Source organism: Bactrocera latifrons, unplaced genomic scaffold (genome assembly GCF_001853355.1).
Source record: "Bactrocera latifrons isolate USDA-ARS-PBARC rearing strain unplaced genomic scaffold, ASM185335v1 scaffold_138, whole genome shotgun sequence".
Classification (NCBI taxonomy): domain Eukaryota; kingdom Metazoa; phylum Arthropoda; class Insecta; order Diptera; family Tephritidae; genus Bactrocera; species Bactrocera latifrons.
In genome coordinates this window covers 668,839-696,368 of record NW_017534830.1, presented here as the reverse complement: position 1 = coordinate 696,368, position 27,530 = coordinate 668,839, and the positions used below count along the sequence as shown (strand labels likewise).

At 34.0% G+C, this 27,530-nt stretch overlaps 7 protein-coding genes across 12 annotated transcripts in view; 4 read left to right on the top strand and 3 right to left on the bottom strand.

Moving 5' to 3' along the window:
* The window catches only part of LOC108965258 (acetyl-CoA carboxylase), a 28,294-nt gene extending 26,685 nt beyond the window's left edge, over nt 1-1,609 (top strand). For all 4 annotated transcript variants that reach the window (XM_018927530.1, XM_018927529.1, XM_018927527.1 and 1 more), the window contains 3 exons: nt 6-353; nt 425-559; nt 626-1,609. In XM_018927530.1, coding sequence (XP_018783075.1) covers nt 6-353; nt 425-559; nt 626-763 — 621 coding nt within the window. In that variant the 3' untranslated portion in view covers nt 764-1,609. The remainder of the gene's footprint in view (nt 1-5; nt 354-424; nt 560-625) is intronic.
* A 914-nt stretch (nt 1,610-2,523) lies between these two features.
* On the bottom strand, nt 2,524-4,125 carry LOC108965260 (COP9 signalosome complex subunit 4). Its single transcript, XM_018927533.1, has 2 exons — nt 3,406-4,125; nt 2,524-3,346 (listed from the first exon to the last, which is right to left on the bottom strand). The coding sequence occupies exons 1-2, from the start codon at nt 3,964-3,966 to the stop codon at nt 2,684-2,686; spliced, it is 1,224 nt and encodes a 407-aa protein (XP_018783078.1). The 5' UTR covers nt 3,967-4,125; the 3' UTR covers nt 2,524-2,683.
* Nucleotides 4,126-4,432: 307 nt separating this feature from the next.
* LOC108965303 (PX domain-containing protein kinase-like protein) lies at nt 4,433-8,395 on the top strand. Its single transcript, XM_018927621.1, has 8 exons — nt 4,433-4,755; nt 5,007-5,292; nt 5,933-6,353; nt 6,422-6,600; nt 6,662-6,901; nt 6,965-7,281; nt 7,348-7,558; nt 7,614-8,395. Exons 1-8 carry the CDS (start codon nt 4,654-4,656, stop codon nt 7,841-7,843), a joined length of 1,986 nt encoding a protein of 661 aa, XP_018783166.1. The 5' UTR covers nt 4,433-4,653; the 3' UTR covers nt 7,844-8,395.
* Nucleotides 8,396-13,938: 5,543 nt separating this feature from the next.
* LOC108965257 (tctex1 domain-containing protein 2) lies at nt 13,939-17,283 on the top strand. Its single transcript, XM_018927526.1, has 4 exons — nt 13,939-14,036; nt 15,909-15,977; nt 16,043-16,239; nt 17,026-17,283. The coding sequence occupies exons 1-4, from the start codon at nt 14,019-14,021 to the stop codon at nt 17,189-17,191; spliced, it is 450 nt and encodes a 149-aa protein (XP_018783071.1). The 5' UTR covers nt 13,939-14,018; the 3' UTR covers nt 17,192-17,283.
* Nucleotides 17,284-19,522: 2,239 nt separating this feature from the next.
* Nucleotides 19,523-23,645, bottom strand: LOC108965300 (putative RNA-binding protein 15). 3 transcript variants are annotated; one of them, XM_018927616.1, is made up of 4 exons: nt 23,533-23,645; nt 22,686-22,732; nt 22,102-22,614; nt 19,523-22,043 (listed from the first exon to the last, which is right to left on the bottom strand). In XM_018927616.1, the coding sequence occupies exons 3-4, from the start codon at nt 22,611-22,613 to the stop codon at nt 20,246-20,248; spliced, it is 2,310 nt and encodes a 769-aa protein (XP_018783161.1). In that variant the 5' UTR covers nt 22,614; nt 22,686-22,732; nt 23,533-23,645; the 3' UTR covers nt 19,523-20,245. The 3 variants fall into 3 exon arrangements, with proteins under 3 accessions (XP_018783161.1, XP_018783163.1, XP_018783162.1); XM_018927618.1 differs by having other exon boundaries at nt 22,102-22,602; XM_018927617.1 differs by lacking the exon at nt 22,686-22,732.
* A 403-nt stretch (nt 23,646-24,048) lies between these two features.
* LOC108965243 lies at nt 24,049-25,514 on the top strand. Its single transcript, XM_018927508.1, has one exon. It carries the CDS (start codon nt 24,161-24,163, stop codon nt 25,445-25,447), a length of 1,287 nt encoding a protein of 428 aa, XP_018783053.1. The 5' UTR covers nt 24,049-24,160; the 3' UTR covers nt 25,448-25,514.
* Nucleotides 25,515-25,638: 124 nt separating this feature from the next.
* Nucleotides 25,639-27,329, bottom strand: LOC108965244 (NSFL1 cofactor p47). The gene is made up of 6 exons (XM_018927510.1): nt 27,134-27,329; nt 26,893-27,074; nt 26,403-26,828; nt 26,216-26,344; nt 25,917-26,147; nt 25,639-25,858 (listed from the first exon to the last, which is right to left on the bottom strand). The coding sequence occupies exons 1-6, from the start codon at nt 27,233-27,235 to the stop codon at nt 25,726-25,728; spliced, it is 1,203 nt and encodes a 400-aa protein (XP_018783055.1). The 5' UTR covers nt 27,236-27,329; the 3' UTR covers nt 25,639-25,725.
* Nucleotides 27,330-27,530: the final 201 nt, after the last annotated feature.

The following is a 27,530-nucleotide window of genomic DNA, read 5'->3' as shown; positions in this document are numbered from 1 at the left end:
TACAGCTCAAAAAGGAGTTAGAGGAATTAATCTCAGGCGGCGATAAAATCAAAGCCGCTGTGGTTGAGGAAAAACTGAAGACACGCATCTCACAATTGACGCACGTTTACCACACGGTAGCCGTGCACTTTGCCGATTTACATGACACACCCGAACGTATGCTGGAAAAGGAATGTATCAGCGAAATTATACCATGGCGCGATTCTAGACGTTTGCTACATTGGCGCTTGAGACGTTTGCTGCTCGAGGATGCTTACATAAAGAAAATAATGAAGGCGCAAGAGAGCCTTTCGGTGGGTCAAGCCAAACAAATGTTGCGTCGCTGGTTGGTGGAAGATCGTGGTGCCATGGATGTAAGTGCAAAAGAAAAACGCGATAAAATTAACTTTACAACTTTTATTAACGATTGTTACTCTCCAACTAGGCGTATATCTGGGATAAAAACGAGGAGATGGTGCATTGGTATGAGGAACAGAAACGGCCAGACTCGGTTGTCACGAAGAATATAAACGCCGTGAAACAGAATGCGGTAATCTCGAAAATCACCGAAATGCTTGAGGTATTTTTTTACATTGTAACTCATAGTATTTTCCATATGTTTACACTTTCTTTTAAATTATTTCAGGATTGTCCGGATGTCTCGTTAGATGCTGTTGTAAGCATATGCCAAGGTCTCACGCCTATGAACCGCGGCGCTGTGGTGCGCACATTAACACAATTGGAGTTGAATGAGGAGACGACAGCATCAAATACGCAGGGATGATATCGCGCATACTAATTCATATATGTATTTGTTTGTATATCAGATATGCGGTTAAAATGCATTAACTTCCAAATCGTTTATGTGGCCAAATACATGCCTACATACATACTTTACTCATCATCCACAACTTCAACACGCAACGAAGTTTAGTCTCTTACGTAGCAATACGGTACTGTAAATACTTAGATAAGCGTACATAAAATGAGCGACCAACGCCTCGTTATAGCTTCGTCCTGCACACTTCATATGCGCTTTGTTAATACAATTGTTTGTTTTTCTCTAATTTAGTTTATTATTATGTACAATACATTGGCTTTATTACATACTGATTTATTTAATATAAAACGTACATATGTATCTAACTACGGCTTATTTATGTGCTCTTTTACTCTTCCTATTTGTAAGCAAAATAATTACAAAAAATAACTGAAAGTAATAATTCGAATGGCAGCACAATACTATATGACTAGTAACAATTTACATTATATACATAAAATAATACATAAAGAGGAGTGTTCAAACCATGTTTGATATTTACTTTAGAACAGAGTATCTTGTAGCATAATTTTTTTTTTGTTTTTTTTTGAATTGTTAAAAATGTACAAACAGTTATGAAAAATAATTAGAAAGAAAATATAGTAAATAGAAAACTTTTCAAATGCCTACATACTATATTTAGTTGTATAACAATTGTGAATTAACGAACAAAGTGGATGTTAACTATTGTAAAATAAAATAAAGCGAGTTTTAAATTATCCACAGATACTAAAATTATGTCTAGCCTAAGGCTAATTAATATACAATAAATGGAAATATAAATTAGTAAATAAATATGTCGGCATTGAACTTTTTGAATATAACTCATTCTGAAAAAGTAATCGGCACCTTGAACCAAATTTCGAAATCAAGCTTTTATAGCTTATAAGCTGGACTTAATTTCAATCGATCAGTTTGGATGGTAGCTGTATCCTGTTGTGAACCGAGAGCAGCGGGTCTATTCTTTTGGAGAAAAGAACTTGTGAAAATAAATTTACTTACATGGCTGCTGCTGTTATTAAGGCAATGGTGTAGTTGTTTCAACTGCTAAAGTGAATGCTTTTGGCTGAAATATACATAAATTCATTTATTCGATCGGAAGAGCTGAATACTGTAGAAAGAAGTGCCATCTTCTTCTTTCTAGGAGGATGGTTGTTGTTGTTGTAGCGGCAGAAAATATTTTCCTCTTATAATTTTCAGCAATGCTTTTAAGTTTAAAGTCATTGGCCGAATGAAAATGCGGGTCCGTTCCGATGACGTCGTGCAAACAAGAGTTTTATTAATAAGGCTCAAGCCTCAATCAAATTCAAAATCTAGACACTCGAAAGTAAGTTTCGGGCTTTTTATTTATAAAATACATTAAATGAACCACATACAGTAAATTTAGGCACTCAAGCAGTCCAAAATCCTTCAATTACATATATTGAAGATTGTCTATAGAACAGGATTATCCAGAATTACTTGGGACGTAACAAGGTGTATAGTGTGGATTATACACGTATTAATTAACTCAACAAATGAATTGTTCTAAACCGTCATCTAAAATCTAACTAAATATATAACGATGTTACAAGAAAATATTATGCCACTATTATGTATTGGCACCAGCGCAAGTTTAGTATCCGATAGGCAACCGCATACATTATGAGTGGCTAACGGATACCAATCTTTGGAAATTACGTTTACAATCATATACCATTTATCCAAAAAAAAATTTCTTATAATGCAATTATAATGTAACATTGTTCTTCCCAGTTCTTTTATTTTTTATTAAATTAATGTGAAATATAAGGACGTCTCAAAAGAAATTTTAACCCAAAAACAAACATATCTCTTTGAAATTGTCGCGTGTGTATAATATATAAGATATTTCAATTAAATGTATCAGTTCAAAGTATCCAGTGTATTTGTCATCCAGTTCGGCTCAGCCGCGGCGATCTTTTCGATAATGGAGTTTACTTGATAGCATAATGATTGGATTTGGCGATCCCATTGTGGTAGCACCTCACGACTTTCAAAGTGAACAAGACCGGATATTTGATCTATATGGCCGTTCATACGTTCTTCGGTAATCATTTGCGAAGCAATATTTTCAGCCTTTGCAGCGGGTATATCAAGTAATGCGCCTAGCTCTTCGAATGTAATATTATTATATAATTTACTAGCGGAAAGCAAATTATGCTCAAATACAGCGCGATCAAGAATAGATGAACCGTCAACGGTTATAGCTTTTTGATGCGGTTGTAGCAACGCTTCGAATTCTTTTAATTCCGAACGTCTAATTATGCGATCTAAATACATTTTTTCAAGTATAGCATAGGCTGGCAGTTGTTGACAACGTTCATCCTTGAATAGTGTTGCCAACATGCGAGAACGCTGTTGCCCAGCAGATGCTAAAACCGTGCAAATTAAAGCGCTTCTTAATGCATCCATACGATCACTTTCGCTCATCGTTTTACGATAGGACAGTTCATTATACCGTTGTGCAGCCTCTATAAATTTTCGACGATAATCCAAGACATGAGCGTAACACTTTTTGTAAAGCACCTTTAAAAGAAAATTAGATTCGTTATGTTCCTTTGTTTAAATTTAGGTTAAATACTCACCTGTAACTCTTCATCGGTTGTCTCGGTCTGTAACAAGGAGGCCCGATTTATATAAAACTCAGCTTGTGCCGAATCATCATCCTTCAAGTAGAGACTGGCAATTTTTAAATATGTTTTGAGCTTATAACCGACTGGGTATTGCTTTTGCCCAGTCTCTAGAGGTATACCAACCAGCACATTTGCTGCATCTCGCCAAAGCTGATTGCGCTCATAAATATCGGCTAAATGTTGTCGAATTCCGGCTACTTGCTCTTCAAAGGATATCACACGCGGCTGGACCTTCTCCAGCGTAAAATGAGAAACTTGTCGCGAAATTTCATCAGACAATTTACACAAGGAGTTGCTAACATCATTTAGTATTTGCCTTGAAATTACCAAACTGACGTGCTCATTGACTATGGCTTCTACAAAGAGCTTTAGTGTATCCACCAGTTCACTTCCTGTATTATTGAGCACCATTACTAGCAATTGCCGGTACTTGTCTGCTTGCTCTTTGTGTGTGCCAGAAAAATTAGCGAGCGCCATGAGTTGTGTCCGCAGAGCACTTGTACCGATTGACATTTTGTAGAGTTTAATTTTTACTATTACAACCACAAATTGGGCACAAATTAAAAATAGCAACTTATTAATCTATTTACACTAGTTTTCTCCTTGTTTCTGCAATTTGATGTTATCATGCAATTTCTTTACAGATTGACTTCTAACAGGATTGCCACTTGTTGAAAAAAGCTGTATTACCTAAATTTGTGTTACCGGATAAACATTATTTATATTTTAAAATTTCTTGCCTTTTCTGAATTACGTTTCCGGTCCCAATGTTCATTTATTATAAACTTTTTCGGAATAAAATTTGGGAAAAATTTAGAATAGTCAGCCTAAAATTTATCTTATTTACTCAATGAAATATTTAGTTATAAAAGTATTATGAATGTAATTGTGAATTTTGCGAGAAGAGGAAGCATGTGTACTTTGTTTTTGTTATTTTCCTTTTATAAATTAGAACCATTCACAAAGTCAATTAGCTATTGTTCACAGATATGATTACACATTTAAGTCAGCAGGTGTTATAGTGAAAATTTCTGATCAGGTTTATTTAATAACAGCTTATAAATCGTATGGCACAACTATAATACATTAACTAAGTAGTGAAAATAAAGAATTGCCAAAGTTAGCGGCGGATGTGCACTTGGTATGGATTGTATGAATTGAAAATGGATCCATATTCTAGGAGTATTATTTGGAGGACCAATGGCAATATTTGAGAGACCTTTTGGTTATAGACACAAACTCGATGACACACAGGCGATAATTTGCGTAATTGAGACAGCACAGGAAGTCAACGGCCACACGGTAATTAGAAAAGTCAAATTTTCATCCAACGCTTAAACAAATGAATTTCTTCATCTGCTCAGATATATCTGTATGTAACTAGATATGTAGAAGTGTATCAGTCATAGAAAAATCAATATTAAGTGACGCCGTAAGGTGGAAATTTCGGGTGGGGGGTAAACGCAATGCCATGCCAAATAGAATACAGATGATGAATATAAAATTGTACACAACTAAACACACATATTGTAAAATTTGTCTCATCATTCTAGGAGTATTTATTGCGATTGCAGCGTGGCGCAAATAAAGAAAATTGTTGGAAGATTTTGCGTCGCTACAATGATTTCGCTGAGTTGCACAAATGCCTCTGCATATCAGGTATCGATCTGCCCATGCCAGGCAAACGGCTTTTCGGTAATATGCGGCCAGACTTCATAGCTGAAAGAAGACAAGCATTACAGGTTTACATAAATACAGTACTAATGAATCCCATTTTGGCATCGTCATTGCCAGCCAAACGGTTCGTCGATCCGGACAGTTACTCGCAATCCTTTCATGGTAAGTACTTAAATGTCTATACTTCTAAATAATTTATAATTAATTACCTTGGTTGTAATATACACATGCATGCAGACATTCTAGTCCCCTAACATAAGCCGCAAGGGTGTTATTAATTTTAATTAAATATGTGTTATAAAATTACTGTAATGTATTGGGGCGCACCCAATCACGTATGAAATAGCGTGCCATATGAGCGTTTGTAAATACACATGTTATAAATTGTTTGAAGGATTATACACATAAAGGTATCATGCTGCTGAGTATGGAAAATTTAATATATGTGTACGAACATATGTATACCATTGTCTGGTAAACGGAAGTATCTATGTCGCGAGTTTGTGGGGACCTTTGTGTCAACACGAACACGTCATACATGGGTTTCGCCATGTACACACGGATGTGTAACAGTTATGCGCATCTGTTGCTTTCGTAATAATAGACGTATAATAGTCCTTAAAGCATTGTCTCATGCCTTCTAAAAATATGAATTAAAAGTACTTGATGTTAGTATGTCAGAGTTTCATAGATATGTAATCATGTGTATTTCTAGTCTTAAATAGCTATTTAATAGTTCTCTAAAAGTTTGAGTACGTATAGAAAGCATACTAGACAATGCCAACAACATCATTCCTTTTAGATCAAGCAGTGCAAAATGCTATGCTATGTTTACGCAGCGAGGGTGTATGGACATTGGGTACCACACTTGGTCCAATAGGTTGGCGCTTACGAAAACATTACTTCAAAGTTTCACCAAAGCCACCGGAGAAGACTGGAAACAAATTACTCGTGAAAAGTGGCTCACAAACACATCAAGGTAAACATTTTGCCTCATCGAGCAGTAATGGCGGCGGTGGTGGTAGCAGTAGTGGATCAATAGATGGTGGCAGCTTGGATCCTTCTGAATTAGTTTTAGAATGGATCGAATACGGACCCGACAAATATATAGACGAAAAGGAAATGGGTGGCATACTAAAGAGTCTGTTGGGCTTACAGCATCCGCATATCGAGCCAATCGTTTACGCGGCACACAACGAGAATGGCTGCATAGCTGTGCGTAGGTAAGTCACAAAATCCAAAATGCTATTTAATTGTTCATAACATATAAATACAATGTCATCTTTAACAGATTTTACAAACAAGGCACACTGAAGGATATACTTTGTATGGCAACGCCAAAAAATCCATTCCTTAGCAAGTACGGCAATCCTAAGGGCAGAACGGCATTAACAATGAAACAAGTCGCGATCTATGGACGTCAAATACTGGAGGCTTTAATATTTATACATTCAAAAGGATATCCATATGGTAAAGCTATGTTTAGCGAAGACTTGTATAAGTAATTTCTAACATATCTCATAACCCACAGGTCACTTACATGCTGGTAATATTGTGATTGTTGATGATTGCGTTAAATTATTGGACATCGAGAATTACGTTTTGGGTGTACCCGCCTTCTATCGGCCTTTCTTTGTGCAGCATAGTAAAATCCACTCAGTGGAAGCTATAGATGTATACAGCTTTGGGCATGTGCTGTTCGAAATGGCAATGGGCTATCCACTACAGGAATCGGTAGTGCGTCAAATTAACGAATGTCCCGAATCCTTAAGTAATTTGACTGGAAATCGTAGCTAATTTGCGTATTTTTAATATGTATTTAAACTTTCTATAGAGAACCTATTGGAGAGTATATTGTCAAAAGAGGCGGTTAGAGCTGGTTTACCATCACTACAACAACTCATCAGTCACCATTTCTTTGCGCAACATGCTAGTAGTGCTGCTGGCGGTTTTAGTTGTTGCAATGAGGATTCACGGAGAACGCATTTCAAATTGTCGCTTAACGCCAAGGAATTCCTAAAGCAAGCTGCGCTGAAAGCTGAGTTAAGACTGCGGGAAGAACAAAAATCGGTTAAAAATCAAAAGCGCATTGTGCGTGTGCAGGAGATGATGAGCTCCGAGGAGGAAAAACGCAAATCGAAACAAAGAGCGGTATATATATATATATTTTTTTTTTTTTTGCAATAAATTAAAATTATATTTATATTTATTTATTAGAAACTTGAGCATAAACAGTCAAAACTGAAACAACAAGGTTCGTTGCAAGCGGGCAACGGGCGTTTGTCACTTTCCGCAGCTAGTGGATCGGCAGCGCTTAGCACATTTGTTGGTGGTATGGCACCATTCGAGCGCACGGACAGTGTATTAAGTATGCATATGCCAAGGGAGGTAAATGCAGCGCCCTCTTCCTCTAACACGGACATAAAATGTGAGTAAAGTGCATTACAACCGTTTTTAGGCAAAAATAATTTCGTTTTCTTTAGCTCCACCACCAACACCGTTCGTGCAACATAATGCACTAAAACAGCAGCAGGAGCAGCAACATTCTGCCACAAAGCAAATAACGTTTTTGGCAAATGTCGAACGGCAAGCATCAACACCAAATATTTCCACAGACACCGAGCAAAGCGGTGATCTAACACGCTCGGCACTCCTGGAGTCGATTTGTAAATTTAATCGTGGCTCTCTGCGTAAAGTGCGCTCTAATGACTAGAAATAAGTAAACAGATTATTTAGTATCTAGCATATAAGAATTAAGACAACTATAACTATGTATGTTATAAAGAGTGGTGAAGAGGATAACAGCCAAATGTTCTTTTTCATATTGTTTCATGCACAATAATTCCAGCCAAATTCAATCACCACCTCCAGAATAAAAGCTTTTATAATATAACAAACACACTTTCTAAAATGCAGCATCTAAATTTGATATCAAATAAATATAGTAACACAAAGTAAACAATAAATAACACACATATATGAATTTTACACATACTAGTATCGATGTTAACGTACATACATATATGTAATTTAAACTAAAGTAAGAGAATGCAACACCTGTTTAATGTAATTAATCCACACTGTACTTCACCAAATATGTAAACAAAATAGAGATTAATACTAGAGGAATTCGTATAAAAATATAGTCTATACATATGTACGTACATTAAGTGTGGTGTTGTGTTTGTAAACAAAGCGTACATCTACGCTTTCTACATATTTATCACAATTAATCAAGAGCCATAAAAATATGTATTAAATATTAGTGATTTGTTGCTTGTTATTACATTTTTTTTTTTTTGTTTTATTAAATAATGCTAAATGAAAGCAGAATAATTATTTTTGCAAAAAATTTATTTGCGAAATTTATAGTATTCTTTTTTTGTTGATACTTTGAAAGACTTAACAAAAGTTTGCAGCTTTTACTTAAATCTGAAAAATCATTCCAAAAATGATATTTGTGTTTAAAATTCTCCTCGAAATAGTACACAATTTGCTTCTTGTATCATGTTAAATATTATTGTTTTTGTCAAATATGATTTTGTATACTTTACATACTCTTCTGAGACCAACTTTATTATTTCTAATCATAAGTATAATTTTCTTCAACATTGTATTCTCGAAACTGAAACGAAATTTGTACATGCATATATATTATAATAGAAGAAACACACAGTTCCTTTATAAACAACAAATTTTGAAACACAAAAAATGTGTATTATTTTCTTATCTCGCCATTCAAATACGCAGATTTTTCGTAATGATTATTATCTGTCAAATTTGTGGAAGATTTTTTGTTCACTTTTGATTGTTAATTTCAACAACTTAGCCTATTTTTGGGCACATTTTCACCAATTCGACCCGCTTTTCGTTGCGGTTCGAAAATTCAGTATTTTTAGATCGAAGAAAAATATATATTTTTTTAATATTTATGTCATTTTATAAATTTTTTTTTTAATTTTATTAAAATATTTATATAGTTGTATTACATTTTCTTTTTTAATTTTATTGATTTTTTTTTAATTTTAGTACTTTTTTTAACTTAATTATTATTATTTTGGATCACAAATTTTTTTTGTAATTTTATTAATTAAAAAAAAATTTTAATTTTATTAATTTTTTTATGGTATCATAAATATTTTATTTTTACTTTACCCACTTTTAACCCTCTTAATATAACACCAAAATCCCTTTAATTTCATAATTTTCTTTAAACAATTGTTCAGAAATTCACCACACAAAACATGAGCACAATTTTACTAAAATAATATATACTAGTATTAGCACAAACTAATAGCTTTGAGAATCAAAAATATTCACCACATATTAGGCGCATTAGGTGCCGCTCGTTAGATGCATCTCTCACTACTCACCACGACACCTGTAACACAAACCTATAGATACCTATAAAATAGTAATATAACGATTAAGCACGCAAAAACGCACTTTAGTATACATATATTTAACTACATACAAGCATAAAAAACCTGCAAAATCAAATCAACATGCACAAAATATTCAACCAAAAGGTTTTTGATATTATTTATCAAATCAAAATCATGAAATATATAAATCTCTTGAATGTCTTACAAAAAATACTAACGTGATATGAATTAGCATATTGAACGCTATACTGGAAAAATAATTAATGTAAATATGTCTACAAAATTATCGACTTAATTTAGTGAAATTTACAACTACATATTACTCAGCGCTTTTAGCCCAAAGTCATATTTCAAAAACATTTTTTAGGTGCGTGCCACAACAAAAACATTGTTGTTGTGGTATGGCTGGCATTTGAAACTAAGCAACGTAATGTGTATTTGTCTATATTCATTTAGGAACTCAATTTAATTTTTTTTATTTATTTTTATTTATTACTTACTTTTATACTATGGATTATTCATAATAGACCACGGCTGGCAGTGCAATTCGTAAAATTTAATCTATACCCTGAACAGGGTGTATTAAGTTTGTAACACCTAGAAGGAAACGTTGGCGACCATACAGGACTATATCTATATATGAACAGCGTGTCGAGCTGAGTCAGTTTAGTCTTGACCGTCTGTATATACATACGTGTACCAGGTCCGCAGTGTTTGAGATATCGATTTGAAATTTTGCTCATGTCCTTTTCTTCCCAAGAGGCTGCATATTTGACGGACCCGCGTTTATCGGACCGTTATAGCATATAGCTGTCATACAAACTGTACGATCGGTGTCAACTACCTGTTTGGACGTTTGACGAGATATCTTCACGAAATTTGACGTGGGCTATATCTAAGTCAATAATGCAATCCCCAAGAAATCTTTCAGATCGGATCTCTATTGCATATGGCTGCCATACAAACCAAATGATCGAAATTAAGTTTTTATAAGGAATATTTGGTATTTGTGAAGGTTATTAAAACTTTGCTGCAGCCGAAGTACTTGTCCACTTTTTGACTATTTGTTTTTTTTTATAATTTCGTTATGGCAACATTTTTTTTTTATTATTTGTTTTTTTATTTATATTAAATAACTATTTTTTTTTAATTTAATATATAATATCTTTTGGTTAAAAAAGTACCAACTATTTTGTTTTCAGTTAAAATTTTTCTCTTCAATTATGTTGCTTGGTGTTGCAAATAACCGAACTGATTTTTTATAATACTATAAAATAATAGCTGAAATTAATTACCTTTGCTAATTTTTTTAAAGACTTTTCGAAGTAATGCATATAATATAAATCCAACTATTTACAAGTCCAATTCAGTGTTGGCGCAATTATATATATACTATATTCTCTAAGTAGTTATTATATGTGTGTGCATATATTTCTGTATTACTGCACCTAAATGTCGGACATTAGAAAAAAAGTAATTATTTATTTTTTAAGGAAAAATTGTGTGTTAAAAACTCTATATATATACCTACATTTTATAACAATTTTAAACATGTTTTTATTATATCTAACCTCAAATTTGAAAGAAACCTTTTGTATTTAATTTGAATAATTTGTTATAACACCCAGCTGATTTTAAAATATATTGAGGCTTTTGTTCTTGTTGTAGCGGTATGGCACCGAGTTGACAGTTCTTGACCGGATAACAATCTAGGTTCGTTCTGGTTACTTAGACCCGACTGTCATGGGAACTTGTATTGAGACTTACGTACTGATCAAGTGCTGTTACTTCAGCGATGTTGGCGGAGTGTAATACTGCTAGAATTGCAACAACAACAACAACAACTTAATCGTCTTTTGCATCAGCAATCAAAAATCAGTATTGAGATCTATGTAACGGGAATGGACATGCATCTTTGTGCTGCCTCTGTAGCATTGTATTTAAGAAATGTTTAAAGTTTTTACAAGAACAAAAGGAAATTGCGAACTCTACATTTCAGTGAGTTTTCTATGCTGATCTTATGGCCCTGATCAATATAATTTTATTAAGACTTACCGATCTAAAGGGGATTAAATCTCCGGTATAACAGCCCTTGGCCGGATGTAATCCGAGTTATTTCGGTGACGTAGAACCAGCTGTTGTTGGAATTGAATATATAATTTTGTAATATAATTTTATTCATTCAAGGCTATTTGTTGAACAAATTACCGCTTTGTAAAATATATAAGTCAAAATTTTCTTTTTTATGCCAAATTAAAATTTGTGACCTAAAACTTTCCGTAAAAGAATGAACTTAGCTTGAAAAAGATATACGTGCAACTATCAGTAATTACAATCGCGATTCGCAATCGTTCAATCAACACATTTCAGTTCACCAATGTGCCAACACTGTCAAAATCTATGTATGTATGTGTCGATTATCCCGAACAATCACAATCAGATAACTAACTTTCTCTACCAGTTCGGTATGCACTTATGAATTACTACTAATTATAAATAAAAATTAAAATAATTATATGTATGTATATGTGTGTGTTTTAGCATATGTATGTATGTCCTCGAAGACAAGTCTTATACCTAAAATTAACTAGTGATAAATAATAACATATTAAAGTATATGAAGTATGAAAATATACATATGTAAAAGTAAATTTAGGTATTTACATAGATAAAAATTCATTAATGTGTATCAAAATTAAGTAACAGTAAATATGTATAGCAAAATTTTGTGTAATAGTATTTAATTTTCGCAAACGAATACTAAGTCCTAAGAGCTTTATTATACTCATACATGCATACATATATACATATGTTTGTATGCAAGCAAATTTACTGTATATTTGTAATCATGATGATGCCGAGTTGAGGTTGACGTGGTCAAAAGCTTGATTGTTTACAAATAAAAACTTATTTTTGATTTTGTTTTTTATACTTATATACATACAAACAAATATTTTCGTAATTCTTGTATTGTTGTAATAGCATAATAGTTGTTTTAAATGTCCCTTTGTAATAAGTATTTATATGTGTATGTATGAAAGTGCATAAACTTCTATGTTTATGTGTTTGTACTTTATACCTGAAATCATCAATTTGCATAAGTCTTATGTCGTATTGTAATTAAATGTATGTATGTATCTAATATGTACATACATACATACTAGCATATATATAATTGCATATAGTATATTTAGCATATATATACACCTATATATATCCATATATACATATATATGTATGTATATACTCACATATATAATATTTCTACAAAAGTGTCGTAAATGGATTTTTGACTGTGTATATGTATACTATATAAAAATAAATCAAATAAAAAATATTGCAACACACAAATAACTAGTGTTTATGTACAAATCGTGAAGGTTATCAGAATTTAACATTTAATGTAAAATTGATTTTTATTTTTAATTCCAGAGGTAAGTATTTTAATTAAAGCCGCTGTGTCTGAATTTAGTATCCCCGTGAAAAGCTGACACCAAAAGCTCCGTCAGGGTCGGGAAGGACCTCTCCAAGGAGGAGGTCACTTCCTTTCTTGCGACTTCTTCAATCTATTGCTGGAGATAACAATACTAGCTGTAGAGCTTATTAGGAGAATGTGCAATCTTCTATGAGAGTGTGCAGCTGCTGACGTACGCCGATGATATTGATATCAATGGCCTCAACAACCGCGCGGTTAGTTCTGCTTTCTCCACACTGGATAAGGAAGTGAAGCAAATGGGTCTGCTCGTGAATGAGGGCAAGACAAAATATCTCCTATCATTGAACTCGCGAATTATCTCCCATGTCACTGTTGACAGTCATAGCTTCAAAGTTGTAGATAATTTCGTCTATTTTGGAACCAGAATTAACACCAACAAAAAAAAATTAAATTCGGGGAAGTTGGAAAAAAGTTACGGCTGTTCAGAAATGAGTGAAAATAATGAAGAAATTCGCAAACATTTCGAAATTTTTGTATAAAAAGAAAGAGAAAAATGCCATGCAAGCCACCAATGAAATTTAAAGGAAGCTTACGGAGACAATGCTGTATCAGTTCGTGTAGTACAACAATGGTTCGCTCGCTTCCTTTCTACAAATGTCGAAATTTCGATTTACACTGATGGAATAATGTCTCTTGCGGAAAAATGGCAAAAAGTTGTCGACCAAAATGGTACATATTTGTTGATTTATTTTTTAGTATACATATATAGTAGTATTCAATTAACAAAATAATGAACAAAACTATTCCCGATGATATGTTCTGTTAGATAGCCTTAAATAAAAAATGTTTATTCTGAGTGAAGCTGTTTTGGGCAACTTTTGTAAAAGCATTCTTCAACACTAATTTGATCAGAAACTAATGGCATATTCTCATTCAATTGCTTTTATTTTTTCTTGTTCTAATTTTTTGATATTTTTGTCTTCTGGAAACAAAACTCTTTCTAGCATTAACTTCAATATAATTTTCAATTTTGAATATTTTAATATATTATACATTTTTTGGACATTATGGATGTCGGTGGAGAGGTACGTATGGCTGTTTATATAGGCAACAGTTGTATATGTATATAAATATACGCGTCACTTAAGGTTTTATAATGGAAAAATTTAGAGATCAGAGAGATTTTTATTGAAATGAAATGGAGTTCGGGGCATCATACACGAGAATCGTAGAAGTCCGAGGAAATCGGGTTTCCTTAAGTGGAATGAAGTTGTATTTTATATCAAGAGTCGTGCATCCTCCTCTATGATATGTAGACGAAATATTAATGGTATTTGATATCCCGTAAGAATTGTTCAAAAAACGCCTTTCTATATTTCATGTAGTACCGTCAGTTTTTAGTGGGTTTCACTAATATGTACGGTATTATTTAAATCTACCATATCTATGCATATCTATGTATATACATACTTACATTAAAAGTTTGTAGTTAATTTGTAACCGCGGGCGTGTAGTGGATAATAATAATTTCTGATAAAGGTCGTCTTTCAGAAATCTACCAAATCTTCCAATATTACTTTGGACGTCTCATAATCTCTAAGGCTGCTTTATTTGTAGTAAACCTCAATACGTTGTACAAAGAGATGGATAACCTTGGCCAAGCAACTGCCACGGTATATACATACATATGTGGCAAATTAATTGTCTCTATGGTTTTTTCCGTACCCACGCAACATGTTACGTAAGGTATAATAGCTATATTCAACTAACAACATGGTACAAAAGCAGATCGTTATAGGTTGTTTTTATAATAACATCCGTCCGTAGACACACAAATCTCTCGGTATAAGCAATATTTATGTACATATAAAAATGTCCATGTTCCATATAACGCAATTCCAAAATTATCGTAATATACTCGGTCTTTGCCAAACTTTGGACCATGCATTAAATCCATATTTATATCTAGCTCTAGCTTACCATACAGCGAATATAGAGATTTCCGTCGATTCAGTCAACTTATTATGGATAAAAAGTAAAATATTTTAATGCAATTAATTCGCGTATTACACCGTTAGCTAAACACCTCAGGGTACATTACCAAAGAATGTACACAATCGATCCATAACTTTATCTAATAACTTGTGCCGTGATCCAATGTTATATTGTTTTGTTAGAGATTTCCACAGTCATCCCAAAGACTTCCACTATTCTTTAATCTGCTTCATACATAATTCATAAGTTCGATTCCGTCCGTAATTTTACTTTCTTACCTGTTGAAATTCAAATTAGTTGATTACGCCCAACCACAATAATGCTCATAAGGAAATATGCATACATATGTATTTACATAAATTTTTATCGCTTTTACTGTATGCACATACAAACATAACATTTTATTTACGTCATATCGATTTAACATTTGGCCAAAGTCGCAAATCAGGTCAAGATGTGATTGCACTCCTTTAGTTCTTAATGGCAGAGAATTGGTCTAACCTCGTAAACTTGTGTCTAGGTCAGGCACGCGAAGAGGTAGAAAATCGTGCACTCATAATTCTCAAATTGACAATTTACATTTGCATTCCCAAAATAACTCGTATCAATAAACGACGGCAATAAATTTAATTCAATTTGTTATTTTTGTGTGTGAGAGTGTCTGTTTATATTAGTATTAATGTGGTGTAAGAGTGTATACATTCAGATTGTCAAATTTGGATTAATATTACTAATAATGAATGGCAGTAGGTGTAATTGCCATTAATCAAACAATCAACACAACATAAACAGCAAAATGGCTATGCGCGTCTAACACGCAGCCTTAAACGTCAATTAATTTACCATTTAGTTATGCGTAACTAAGCAGCGGCTCTCTCCCGTTTATATGTTTATTTTACTTAAGGAAATTCATTTTCGTTTGTCTGTAATAATTTCTAAATGAAAATGTATCAACTTTGCAGCGACGTGGTTCCCTCAAATCGGCGACTGGACGTAGATTAAGTGCGGCATTCACAGTTCCTCAAGCGCGGGTAAGACGATGCCTTTGTCACAGCAAAGCAGCAGTGTAAACTCACCACTATCTATGTGTTTGCAGCCAGTTTTGAAGTATTTGCCCACATATCGTCTGGAACCAAAGTATCCGCTAAATAAAGAAGTATGCGAGAAAATTATGCGCACCGTGATGGACAATGCATTCGAAAATTTTATGTATTCGCCCAAAACGTCACTAACATTGTGTGCACAAATCAGCGAAGAGATTAAGAATCGCATTAAAGCGCAACACTTTGATCGGTACGTACTGGGAAATTGGAAAAAAATAATCTCTGAATAGTCGCATGTGTTAACGCACTGTCCTCTATATGTTTGCCTTTTAAAGTTCCAAGAGGGAATAGTTTGTTTATTATTACTAAAATGCCTATATCCCGTCAAGCACTTCCTGAAAGATTAAACATCGATTTCACGTGTATTTTATCTAAAAACCGGAGCAGGCACCGAGATACATATGTATATAACACATGCATACAGGAGTTTATTCTCAGTAACTAGTATTTAGTTAATGTGTCATGTAGTTAGAACAACAAATATTCAGTTCTAGATTTATACAAAGATATGAACATCTTTAATATTTTTCTTATAACTTGCGTTCAAATTTGATACTTTCATAGAATTAAGTAGAATATATGTATAAACTACCCAGATGCATACATATGTATTTTTACATATACTAATACTTATTACACAAAATATTTTTGTGGTAGCGTTAGTGTATGTATTCTCAAATCGTCGGTGTAGTCAATGATCGTCCACATATTAAACCGGAGTGCTTTGGAAATATAGACGCCACTATCCTGGGAACGGTCCCGGTTTATCGAGTAAACCATCCAAGTTATTAATTAGTATGTTTCTAATTAGCATCTACAGGTATACAGGTTTTTTTTCGTTTCACCGCAAATACCTAGTCATCTTGCTAGGTTTTTTTTAAGTACTTTTCGAACCAATATACTATATGTACATATATGACCCAAGATATGTATATGTAACCGTAATTATAAAATTAAACATTTTTTATTATTTCAGTTACCGTTACATTTGTGTCGTGTCCATTGGTGAAAAGGTAATGCAAGGATACTGTTCGCTGGTAAATTTTCTTTGGGATGCAGAAAAGGATGGTTATATTTCCTACGTTTATGATACACCAAAATTTTTCGGTATCGCCACACTATACTACCTTTATTATGATTAGCTCCAATGCGATGAGATTTTAAGGAAATGTCATGCATATATTAGATAAATGTTATTATTCAGAAATAAAAAAAAATTTTTTGCAAATCTTGATATCGAAAAGTGTATTTATAACATCGGCGATGGAAATATTAATATGAGTTATAGTATTTACAATATGAATTTAGTTGCAGATACTATCTAGTTATTTAAGGCCCCATAAATTATAGTTTCAGGTTTGTATATGGTGCAATCTGAACCGTTTCCTTGGATATTAATCTGTGGCAAATTCGTGAAAATATCTCGCACCATTCCCACTACAATAGGGTCAACGTATAGGGAACTGACCCGGATTTTTATCCGGACATGGGCTGTCAACTCGGCAGAATTCTGTCCCTACAACAACAACAGATATTTCGCTAAATAAATAAGTATTCCATATAAGGACTGGCATTTAATCGGTCAGTTTGTAACGCAGCTATATGCTATCGTGGTCCGCTCTAAATAATCTCTTTGGATACTGTATCGTTGGGCAATAATCTGTGCCATATTTCGTGAAGATATCTTGTCAAATAAAAAATTGTTACATACATATATTTTATTGGGTATCCGACGATTCATCGGAGTGTTACAAAAGTCTTGTCAAGCTTAATAGACATTGTTCAGAGTATAATTATCTATTGAGTTGTGCATTGAATGAAGTTACTAAATTAACTTTAAATTTGACGAAATTATGCAGTATTGGTAATAGGTCAATAGACTTATTACATCGACTTTGAAATGATTATTAGTATATTCTAACATTCGATATCTTACATGTTGTGCATATATGTAGGTATATATGGTGGCAGAATAGCTTGTATATTTGACTTACCTACGATATTGCTTCAGTGTTTACATACTTGGTATTTGAGGAAAAACTTTTCGTTTTCAGAGAAGACACAACACTATCACAGTAATAACACAAACATATTTGATAATTATGGTTTATTTGATTAAGTTTTACGTAAGAGAGTATATCTTTATTAATATTACAATTTATGCACTTTCCAATTCATTTTACTTTTTCATAAACGACTTTTATGTATTTACTTACAAGCATGCCATTAAAATTGTTTAATTGTATATGCAAATCGATAACTTCGAAATCAATCATTTACACACGGGAAAAATTAAATATTCAAAAATTTAAAAATATTATGCAACTCATATATTTCTGTTTCACCTGGCAAACTCATATTTGTAAACGTGGCTCTTTTAAGATTAGTGTGCAGTGATAGCAAATTCACAACAATAATAAATAAGACAGTATTAGACGTCCGTGCGCAAATTTAAGAAAACAATGTAGCATTCGAAAAAACCCTTTATATGTAGCAAAATATTTTAACCAAATGCTACACCTGGTTCTCTTAGCATGGCTTCGAAAAACATTTACTACACCCACAGACATTAGAGAGAGTTGACACAAGAGGTCACAATCGGACGCACTTTCGTTTGTTTGGCACTCGCGTCATTGTGTCAGCGACAAACATGTATTTATTCGCAACTGAAATTGTATATTTAGGCATTGAACCACTGAATTAATTATGCCATACAATACCGCCGTTAGAAATAGTTTTAATGCAGTTAGAGAAGTTTTAACTACTTTTGATTGTACCACCAAACAGCAGCCTTAGCAATATTAAACAATTCAAATATAGAACAAGAGAAACCGCTCCTCATATACTCGCATTGAATTTTTCCCACATATTTATATTTAAGGAGACTTCACTTTCAGGGAGCTATTAGTTAGTTTAGCCAATTTTAATTTTGGAAAATTTTCCACAAAACACCCACATCACACCACACCAGCAATTCGAACAAATTACACTTTTAACCACCTTTGAATTGCATCTTAACTGCACTGAAATTACGGCGCTAAAGGGGGCGAACTGCACTAGTTGTGGACTGAACTGAACCATTCTTTGATATGGATAATATTGAACTTTCACTTTCTTCTGACAATTTTTTGTGTTTCATTAAACAAAAACAATATTTCTAATCAAATTAAACAATTGACCATACATGGTAGGTATTTTTCTTACATACAATATGTAAAAAACACAAATTCAAATAAAATAAAATAACACAAACAAATTTCTCAGTGATCAACTTTGATTTAAAAAAAATACACTTGCTGGAGAATAAAGCTCATCACTACTAAATAGCCACAATGCCACAACGCCACACTGCATCACCAAAATCAAACTTTGTTAAAAGCTATAATTTTTGTTCACTACGCGTACAAAATTAAATTAGGTAATTTTTTTCTTTGTATAAACATACCACAATTTTTTGTTCATTTTATACAATTTTCTTTTTGTTTGAATCTCATCTTTACACAAAAATTAAGTAAGCTTGAAACAGTTTTCAAAAATTATAATTATAAGCATAAATCTGTTGCGTTTAGAAGTTATCATAAACGATCAAATTAAACTTCACAAAATTTCCACAGCAACTTATTCACTTTTTTAACTAAATCATGAACATTTTTATAAAGTATTATAAATTTGTATAAGTGCTTACCTACTTACTAAACTAGTTGATTGTTTGAAACTCTGTTATAAATATGTGGCAAAATGAAGTGCTTTGATAAAGTTGATCTGTAGCATAAGAAGTATGCGTCAAAATACTACAGACTAATTTAAGCGAATAAAATATTAAGACCCAAAAATAGTACATAAATATAATTCAATTTTTAATTTTAAGTTTAGAGTTTTAAAAACCTCTAATTCATTTAAATAAATTTATATACTTTTATCAGTTCCAAATAAACTGACAGACTTCTGGCCTAATAAGACTGCTTAGCCATTCAGAGGTCTGAACTTTTTATTCGCTTTCTATAAAATGAATATGTTGTTGTAGAATCAATACAGCGAACTTATTGTTATTCAAAATTTGATGTTTAATTGCTTCAACCTTAACTCTTCGGTATTATTTAAATATCACTACCGACGCGTCCATATTCACTATTTTAGCGCACTCAAAGTGATTTACAATTAATAAAAAATCGGCGAAGGACTACGCGTTATCGATTTTAAGCAGTTCCACCTCTTACAACTACTACCACAAGATGATCTTCCTTTAGACCCTCTTCAGTTACACTCTGGCATGTACGCTTCAGTAGTTCCGTAGAAAAGTCACATGGTGGGAAAGCGTATAGCACTCCAGTGGCTTCAGTATCTTTGTTCAACAGTGAGATAACACCGGCAGCTTCCTTTTGCTTTAAATACGACACTAAATTACGTAGTGGACGCGTTTGTACGCTGCTATCCTCCAGAGTGGTTGCAGCTGATGAAGCTAAACCTAAAAATATTGCATGGGACAATGACGAGCTTATGCGTTTTTGAACATCCTCTAATTTTGGTGGATCGAGACGCAAACGCTGCGTAATACGCAAGTTATGTTTTCCTTCCTCGTCGCGCATTAAGGAGTCGACAATGTCGCCGTCTCCATCCGTCATATGGAATTTAGCCGGGAATAGTGAACTCTTTAATATGAGTGCACCTTGCCATACAACAGTGCACTTACGGGAAATATCAGGCAAAGTACGTGCTGTACTCAATGCACCGTTTCGACGTGAAGAAGAATCCGAGTCCGACTCGGGTGAATGTGCGCGTTTGTGAGGAGAGCGTGAACGTGAACGATCAGCACCGGGTTCACGTGAACCAGAACGTGCCCGCTCATATGAATCGCCTGGCGGACGACGCCATTCATCTTCAGCTCCAGCAGGTGGTGGCATCGACGACGTAGAACTGCCATGAATCGGACGATGCACATCATTATGGTAGACATGGTATGAGCCACGTCCACGACCGCGGTAACCACCGCGACCCCTATAACCACCTCGTGGTGGATAAGGTGCATACCCACCTCGTGGAGCATAATGTGGTGTCTCTTCATAATGATAGTCATACTCTGGACGCCTATATTCAGGTGCCTCATCATAGCTCTTTGATTTAAATGGTGCAGCTGGAGTGGTTCCAGGTAATTCAGCAAAATCAGTACGCAAACGACGCTCGGGTCCACCCAAAGGAAAACCGCGCATTTCTTTCACTGCAGCAGAGGCTGCCTCGATGGTTTCATATTGTATATATGCACATGTCTCGCCTTTTTGATATTCTATTTTCTTTATGACACCAAAACGATCAAATTCCCGTTCCAATTGGGTAACAGAAGTCCAAGCACCTAAACCACCGATCCATATACGAGTAGCTGGTGTTACTTTACCATAACCAATCTTGCATTGGAACTTTCCAATATATTGACCGGAAAGCTCTATTTTAGCACGATGTGCCATGTCTAGATTTTGATAACGTACGAAAGCAAAAGCATTACCAGTACCTGGTGGAGGCCGCTTTATATCAATATCATCAACAATACCGTATTTACCGAATATACGACGCAACTCTTCATCCGAAATATTTACTTCTAAATTACCAGCAAATAGAGTCCGTGTTGCAAGTGGGTCGTCTTCTGGTTGAACATGATGCAAATAATTAGGAAATTTGTCTTTCTTGCTTTCGGGCTTCTCATATGGAACATGTGGACGAGGTCCCATATGACGCATAGGTGCATACTGATGTGGTGGCGGTGGTCCATGCATATGTGGTGGCACACGATGCATTGGTGGTCCACGTGGGGGAAGTGGATATTCGTGATGAATTGGTCCACGATATTCCCGTGAACGTCCATGCGGATGCATGGGTGGCCCATAACGGTCATACGGATCGATCGGTGGTCGACGATGTTCTATTGGACCAGTCGGACCCATAGGCGAACGTGGATAATGATATCGATCGTAGTCAGGGGGAGTTATCGAACGTCCACGAGGCCTACAATTAAGAAATGAGATTAATAAAAAATTTATAACCAAAAAAGGTACACACAAACCTGTATTCATTATGTGAAGAAGATTCGTAAACTGGTTCCACCAATGCCATTTTATCATACAATACAATACGCGGCTTATGATGTTTTGCTTCACGTGCATCCTCAGACGTTCTAAAACAAACGTAAGCAACACGTTCGTCCAAATCATGAGATATGCGAATGCTGAAGTCACCGAATTTCTTGTATTCACGATACAATGTTTCTTTAATGAAATCGTCGGAAGCTTTAGGATGCAAAGCACTGACACATAGCACCTTGTACGTTGGTCTTTCCGCCACTGGTGGGGGCCCACGTAAATATTCTTCACGATGAGGTGAAACACCATAACGTGCTCGTGGACTTGGTGACCGACCTATCCGACGTCGTAGGCGATCTGGAGACATGCGTTCGGGAGAATCGCCTGGAACTCCGCTACCATTATCATAACCGCGACCCATTATAGTTCTACCGTGGGAAGATCTTCCTAAATGATTGCTCCTGGTTGGTGAATCTCCTGAAGCACTGCGTTTCATACTATGTAGTTAATAACAATATTCTTAATTTCAGTTGAGCTTCTATGAGTGCTCAAAAGAATGTGGCCCTACCTGTTGTAAAATTATTATTACTCTGAAAGGACTATTTATAGTTCAGCCTGTATGGAATTGAAAATTAGATTGTCATTAACACAATAACAAAGAAAGGATCCGTACTAATAATATAAACTAACCTAAAAAAATGGGCAGCTATACATAATTTTTTATTTTAATCTTTCCCAACTAAAAAATTTACGCACCGGCTTTTTATCATTTCTGAGTTATAACTAGAGATCTCATACCTGTTTATTCATAAAATTTACGATTTCAAAGCATAGAACGAAACCAAAAATTATGTATACTGGTGCACATACGTGTAGATGTACCTATGTACACACATCTCTGTATGTACTTACATTTGAAGTTAATAAAAGTGAGAAAAAAATTTTGGCGATACACAATTTTTGGATTTATGCTGCATAAATAATTATAAATTTAAAACATTATATTTCATTTAAAAATAGAATACACATTACTGAAACAGAGGGAACTGACCGCCAAAAACATCCGCCTAGAAAGAAATTTTCACTCTATATGCTTTACACTTAACCTACTAAACTCAACTCAAACTGCCGAATATTCAAAGAATTCGTCGAATATGCAAAGTCATTTTGCATAAAAATTTTGATTAAAATTGTTCCACTTATGATTTTATGTTTATTTTTAGTTATTAAACACTGAACTTATGTAAAATAGTAACGCTGAATAAAACTATATAAAAAATTTTCTGTATACTCGAATGAAAAGAATAAATTTCCAAAATGGCGTCAGTACTATGCACAACTTGAAAATATTTTAGCACACTATAGGTTTAAAATTAAAGAAAAACTCTAAATACATTTTTGCACTTTGCACTCACCGTTTATAAATTCACAAAATTTTTACAATTTTGTTGAAATTTTCCCACAAATATATAATATTTTACTCAAAACTCATACAGAGTATTAAAAACGACTTTACGCATTCATGAAGCCACCAGATTTGACGCAATAAATCACAGTGCTGCCATCATTAATTCAACAAATGCTGCCACATATCCAATAAAAGTTTAAATGTGCTGCCACCTATTATCTAAGTTGCAGCTTGCCAGATCATTTTTTAAGATATGTTATTAAAAAGTTTTTGACTAGTTTACTTAAAACTTTTTCTTCGCTTTGTGCAAACATTTGTTTTGTTGAATGTAGGCTTTTTATTAGAGAGAAATTCTATAAACAGAATGTGCTTCTGTAAACAGAATTTCTGCGAGGTATAACCTCTCAAGTGTATTAAGTAATATAAAATAAAATTTTTAACTTATTTGAGGAACGTAAGGATTTGCATCACCGTATTATATTACAATTTTTATACCATTAATTTGAAATTCGGCAACCCTATTTATCGGTCAAATGCCTGCATTTTATTATTTGTATTTTTAATGTGTTTATTTTATAAATAGTTTGACAAAAAGTTTTCATATATACAAAGAATGTATACTTATCAAAACGACGATGCGTAAATATCACCAGCTTTTGTTAGTTATAATTTCTTGTATTAGCATAATTGTCTTGCTTACATACAAGAGTGAAAATTCGCGTTTAAAAGATGTTCTAAGTGCTGTGCACTTCTTTAGCCGCAAGGATGCGGATGAATTGCGATTATTGAATAACTTCACAGCAGCGGAGGACGACATCATTGATTTTAATCGACCATTGCCAGTTTGGCAGCTGATAGGAGACTCCTTTCATGCATACGCCTCTTATTATCAACGCAATGATCTTGTGTCTTCCGGCGGAGAAGTTTTAACGCTTGTAACCGGTAAAACAGGAGCAGCAGTAAATTTTCGCTGTAAAGCACATTATGGTGACGGACGCGATATTCAAGGCAAATTCCGATTTCAACACTTGAATCAAGAAGATGACATAGTTGCTGCATTTACAAATTACGTATTTTATTGTCGTCTTAAAAATGACTTGGGAGAACCAAATAGCATAGTTTATAGCGATTTGACTGGTGATGGCAGTAATGCGAATCGCAAGTTACGTTTACGTTTTGTAAAAGGTGCACAAGGAAGTAATGTACCACAAACACAGTTGGCTATTTGCCTGGATTTGGTATCATTTAATATGAGCAGTAGTTTCGGCAAAAGTTATTCGAAATTATTTGAATTCTTTATACATCATTATGTTGTTGGCATCAACCACTTTATCGTTTACAATGGTGATGAACTAACCGAAATACTTTTACAAAAGCTTATGAAACATAAAAATATACATATACAATCGTTGCCTTTCAATTTCCCATTTGCAAACAACAAAAATAATACATCTAATTTGCGTGAACTCATTAAAACAGATTGCTTACTGCGTAGCATGCACAAAGCAAAATATGTTACCTTGCTCGAACCAAACGAATTTTTCTTTCCAAATGCCAAACTAAGTGACGACAATTCAGTACTATATTCATTGAATTCATATAGTACCTCTAAGACTATATATGAGTTACAAACATACTCAGTTTGTATTGATGGAAAGAATGAATTACTTTCAAATAATAGCTTTTATGATCCAGAAGTGGTGCAGCCACACAAGATAAACATTTTTAGACCCGTGGTCCCTTCTTCCTCTATAAGTAGTATTACTAATTTCTCTCCGTCATTAGCTTTTGCTCATAGATACACCGACTGCGTACATGTGGGAAATGATGGCCTACATATGTTGCAAAATTTGCTGCGTCAAGATTTCATGAATAATTTGATTAAAATTAGAAAAGAAGTACGAGAATTAATGTATAATTAAACTAGTGATAAAAAAATTGAATTTAGACTTATATTCAATTTCGTCTGCATTAATGATTAGCTACCTTGAGCATACCATTACTTTTAGAAATATGCATTAATGAAACTTATTACGACAACAATGTTATTTATTATTATTTCGTTTAAAAAGTGCTAAAGCGTTCATTTATTGAATAAATACTCATAAACACATTTATGTAGTTGCATTTTATTACTTTAATGTTATTTTTATCAATAAGTTGAAAAAATTGTATTCAGTGGGTATATAAGGTTTACAATTTAGTTCAGTCGCTGCATTATTGACGCATTTTTTAGACCAGCTAATTCAATCGTTGCAGCTTCATCCGTAAGTTCACGGGTTGGGAATGAGGACACTAACCTAAAATTACCCTCGGCATATTGTGGTCTGGCACTATAAAACAAATAATCAACAATTAGCAATGTAATTTTACAAAAGTTGTCTTTTTTACTTAATTATGTAGCGATGTATATCAGCAACTGTGTGATTGAGATTAAATTGGGCGGTTAAACGAGAACCGTCAGCTAGACGTATTTGCAACGTCGTTGTTGGCTGAGAAGAATCAATCTTAAGGTTTGCTTTAGCGGCGCTTTCATCTTCTTTAACATTAACAGCTGTTGTTGGTTTTGCAGTATTTGAAGCTGGTGTTGTGGATGCTGCTCCTTCAATGTTTGGTGTGGGACTAAAATATATAAATTAAGTTATAAGTAAATATAGGAAAGGTTTATTAATCACGGTAAGGTTTTTTACCTTCCCAGTGTGTGACCGGAACCTTTAAATTTAGGTGGGACTGTCTTCCTTTTATAATCCTCGTGGCGATGATCCTCCACGTCTACATTAACAACCCATCCCATTTCAAATAATTCGTGAGGTATTTCACTGAATGTATCAAATAAGTTTTTGGAGTCAGTTATTTGCAATAAAAGTATATATTTACCCGCGCATAACAGTTTCTAAGAACTCTTTATTTTCGGGATCATCATATAGACGTAGTTCACCATCATCAATGGAGAATCCTTGGCTCCATAATTTAAGTACAACAATAGGTCTTTTTTCTCCCGTTGCATTACCATCATCCTGTTGCGAACCTACGATGGAATGGTCTGTATCGGTCATGCCCAACCGTACACCTTGACCCCATTGTACAGCACCAGAAGTTGATTGACCGGTGGAAGTACTAGCAGATTCGCCGGTGTTGTGTTCTTGTGCCATTCGAAACATGTCAGTTAACTGTTCGCGGAAATTTTTACGTTTTGGTGGTCCCAAAACTTGCTGGCCTGAACGTTCCGAACCACCAGCATAAAACGCTTGTCCTTCTTCCTCGTTAGATGTACGCTTTGTCATATCATTTAATGTTGCTACTCTGATTAGATTATATATAAATACATATAAATTCAGGAACCAAAAATTAGCAATTGCATATATACTTTGGTTTATCTGAGCTTTTCTTAGTAAAACTGTCTGCGGCACCAGTTTCTGATCGCACCCGACTACTTGAATTTGTAGCTGCTGGTTCAATATTCGCTCCTCCTGAATTTCGTTCAGTTGGTTGTTCATCGTTTACACCCTCTCCATCAACTTGATTGCCAAGGAAATTAGAAAGTGCATCCTGAAATCATATTATATGGATGCATTAGAGCCGGATGAAAGTTCTTCAAGTTTTCTCACCTCTAGCGACCAATTGGAACTTGCTAAATAAAATCTGGCGACATTTTCATCTCCACCGCTTATTTCAATAAATTGTGCGATCAATTCATCGTTGTTAGACATATTTTTAGCATTCAAATCTTATTTTCTTCTCGCTGCACGGAATTAAGAAATTAAAACAATGATTTCACAGATTTAATACAAAATCAATTGAAGGTTGCCAGATTGTACTAACAAATGACAACACAATATGCTGCCATATATTTGATAGCCCTTAACGTCAAAAAACGGCATTTTTAATATTTTTAATTTCATCAATATTTATTTTATTAATACCATATATTTTATTTTTGAAAATTGTTTAGCATTTCTTTATTATCAAGTCATAAATGATCAGTATATTTTATTCGATATTTTT

What these genes read in the sequence shown, in the direction of transcription:
- LOC108965260 (XM_018927533.1), bottom strand. Translation starts at nt 3,966, where the DNA reads ATGTCAATCGGTACAAGTGCTCTGCGGACACAACTCATGGCGCTCGCT. An exon ending in CAACCGATGAAGAGTTACAG is followed by an intron (nt 3,347 to 3,405) that starts GTGAGTATTTAA and finishes TTTCTTTTAAAG; the next exon opens with GTGCTTTACAAAAAGTGTTA.
- LOC108965300 (XM_018927616.1), bottom strand. Translation starts at nt 22,613, where the DNA reads ATGAAACGCAGTGCTTCAGGAGATTCACCAACCAGGAGCAATCATTTA. An exon ending in TCTTCACATAATGAATACAG is followed by an intron (nt 22,044 to 22,101) that starts GTTTGTGTGTAC and finishes TCTTAATTGTAG; the next exon opens with GCCTCGTGGACGTTCGATAA.
- LOC108965243 (XM_018927508.1), top strand. Translation starts at nt 24,161, where the DNA reads ATGCGTAAATATCACCAGCTTTTGTTAGTTATAATTTCTTGTATTAGC.
- LOC108965303 (XM_018927621.1), top strand. Translation starts at nt 4,654, where the DNA reads ATGGCAATATTTGAGAGACCTTTTGGTTATAGACACAAACTCGATGAC. An exon ending in GGCTGCATAGCTGTGCGTAG is followed by an intron (nt 6,354 to 6,421) that starts GTAAGTCACAAA and finishes CATCTTTAACAG; the next exon opens with ATTTTACAAACAAGGCACAC. An exon ending in CTCTAACACGGACATAAAAT is followed by an intron (nt 7,559 to 7,613) that starts GTGAGTAAAGTG and finishes CGTTTTCTTTAG; the next exon opens with CTCCACCACCAACACCGTTC.
- LOC108965244 (XM_018927510.1), bottom strand. Translation starts at nt 27,235, where the DNA reads ATGTCTAACAACGATGAATTGATCGCACAATTTATTGAAATAAGCGGT. An exon ending in GTTCCAATTGGTCGCTAGAG is followed by an intron (nt 27,075 to 27,133) that starts GTGAGAAAACTT and finishes ATATGATTTCAG; the next exon opens with GATGCACTTTCTAATTTCCT. An exon ending in ATACATCGCTACATAATTAA is followed by an intron (nt 25,859 to 25,916) that starts GTAAAAAAGACA and finishes TTTGTTTTATAG; the next exon opens with TGCCAGACCACAATATGCCG.
- LOC108965257 (XM_018927526.1), top strand. An exon ending in TCACAGTTCCTCAAGCGCGG is followed by an intron (nt 15,978 to 16,042) that starts GTAAGACGATGC and finishes ATGTGTTTGCAG; the next exon opens with CCAGTTTTGAAGTATTTGCC. An exon ending in AAAGCGCAACACTTTGATCG is followed by an intron (nt 16,240 to 17,025) that starts GTACGTACTGGG and finishes TTATTATTTCAG; the next exon opens with TTACCGTTACATTTGTGTCG.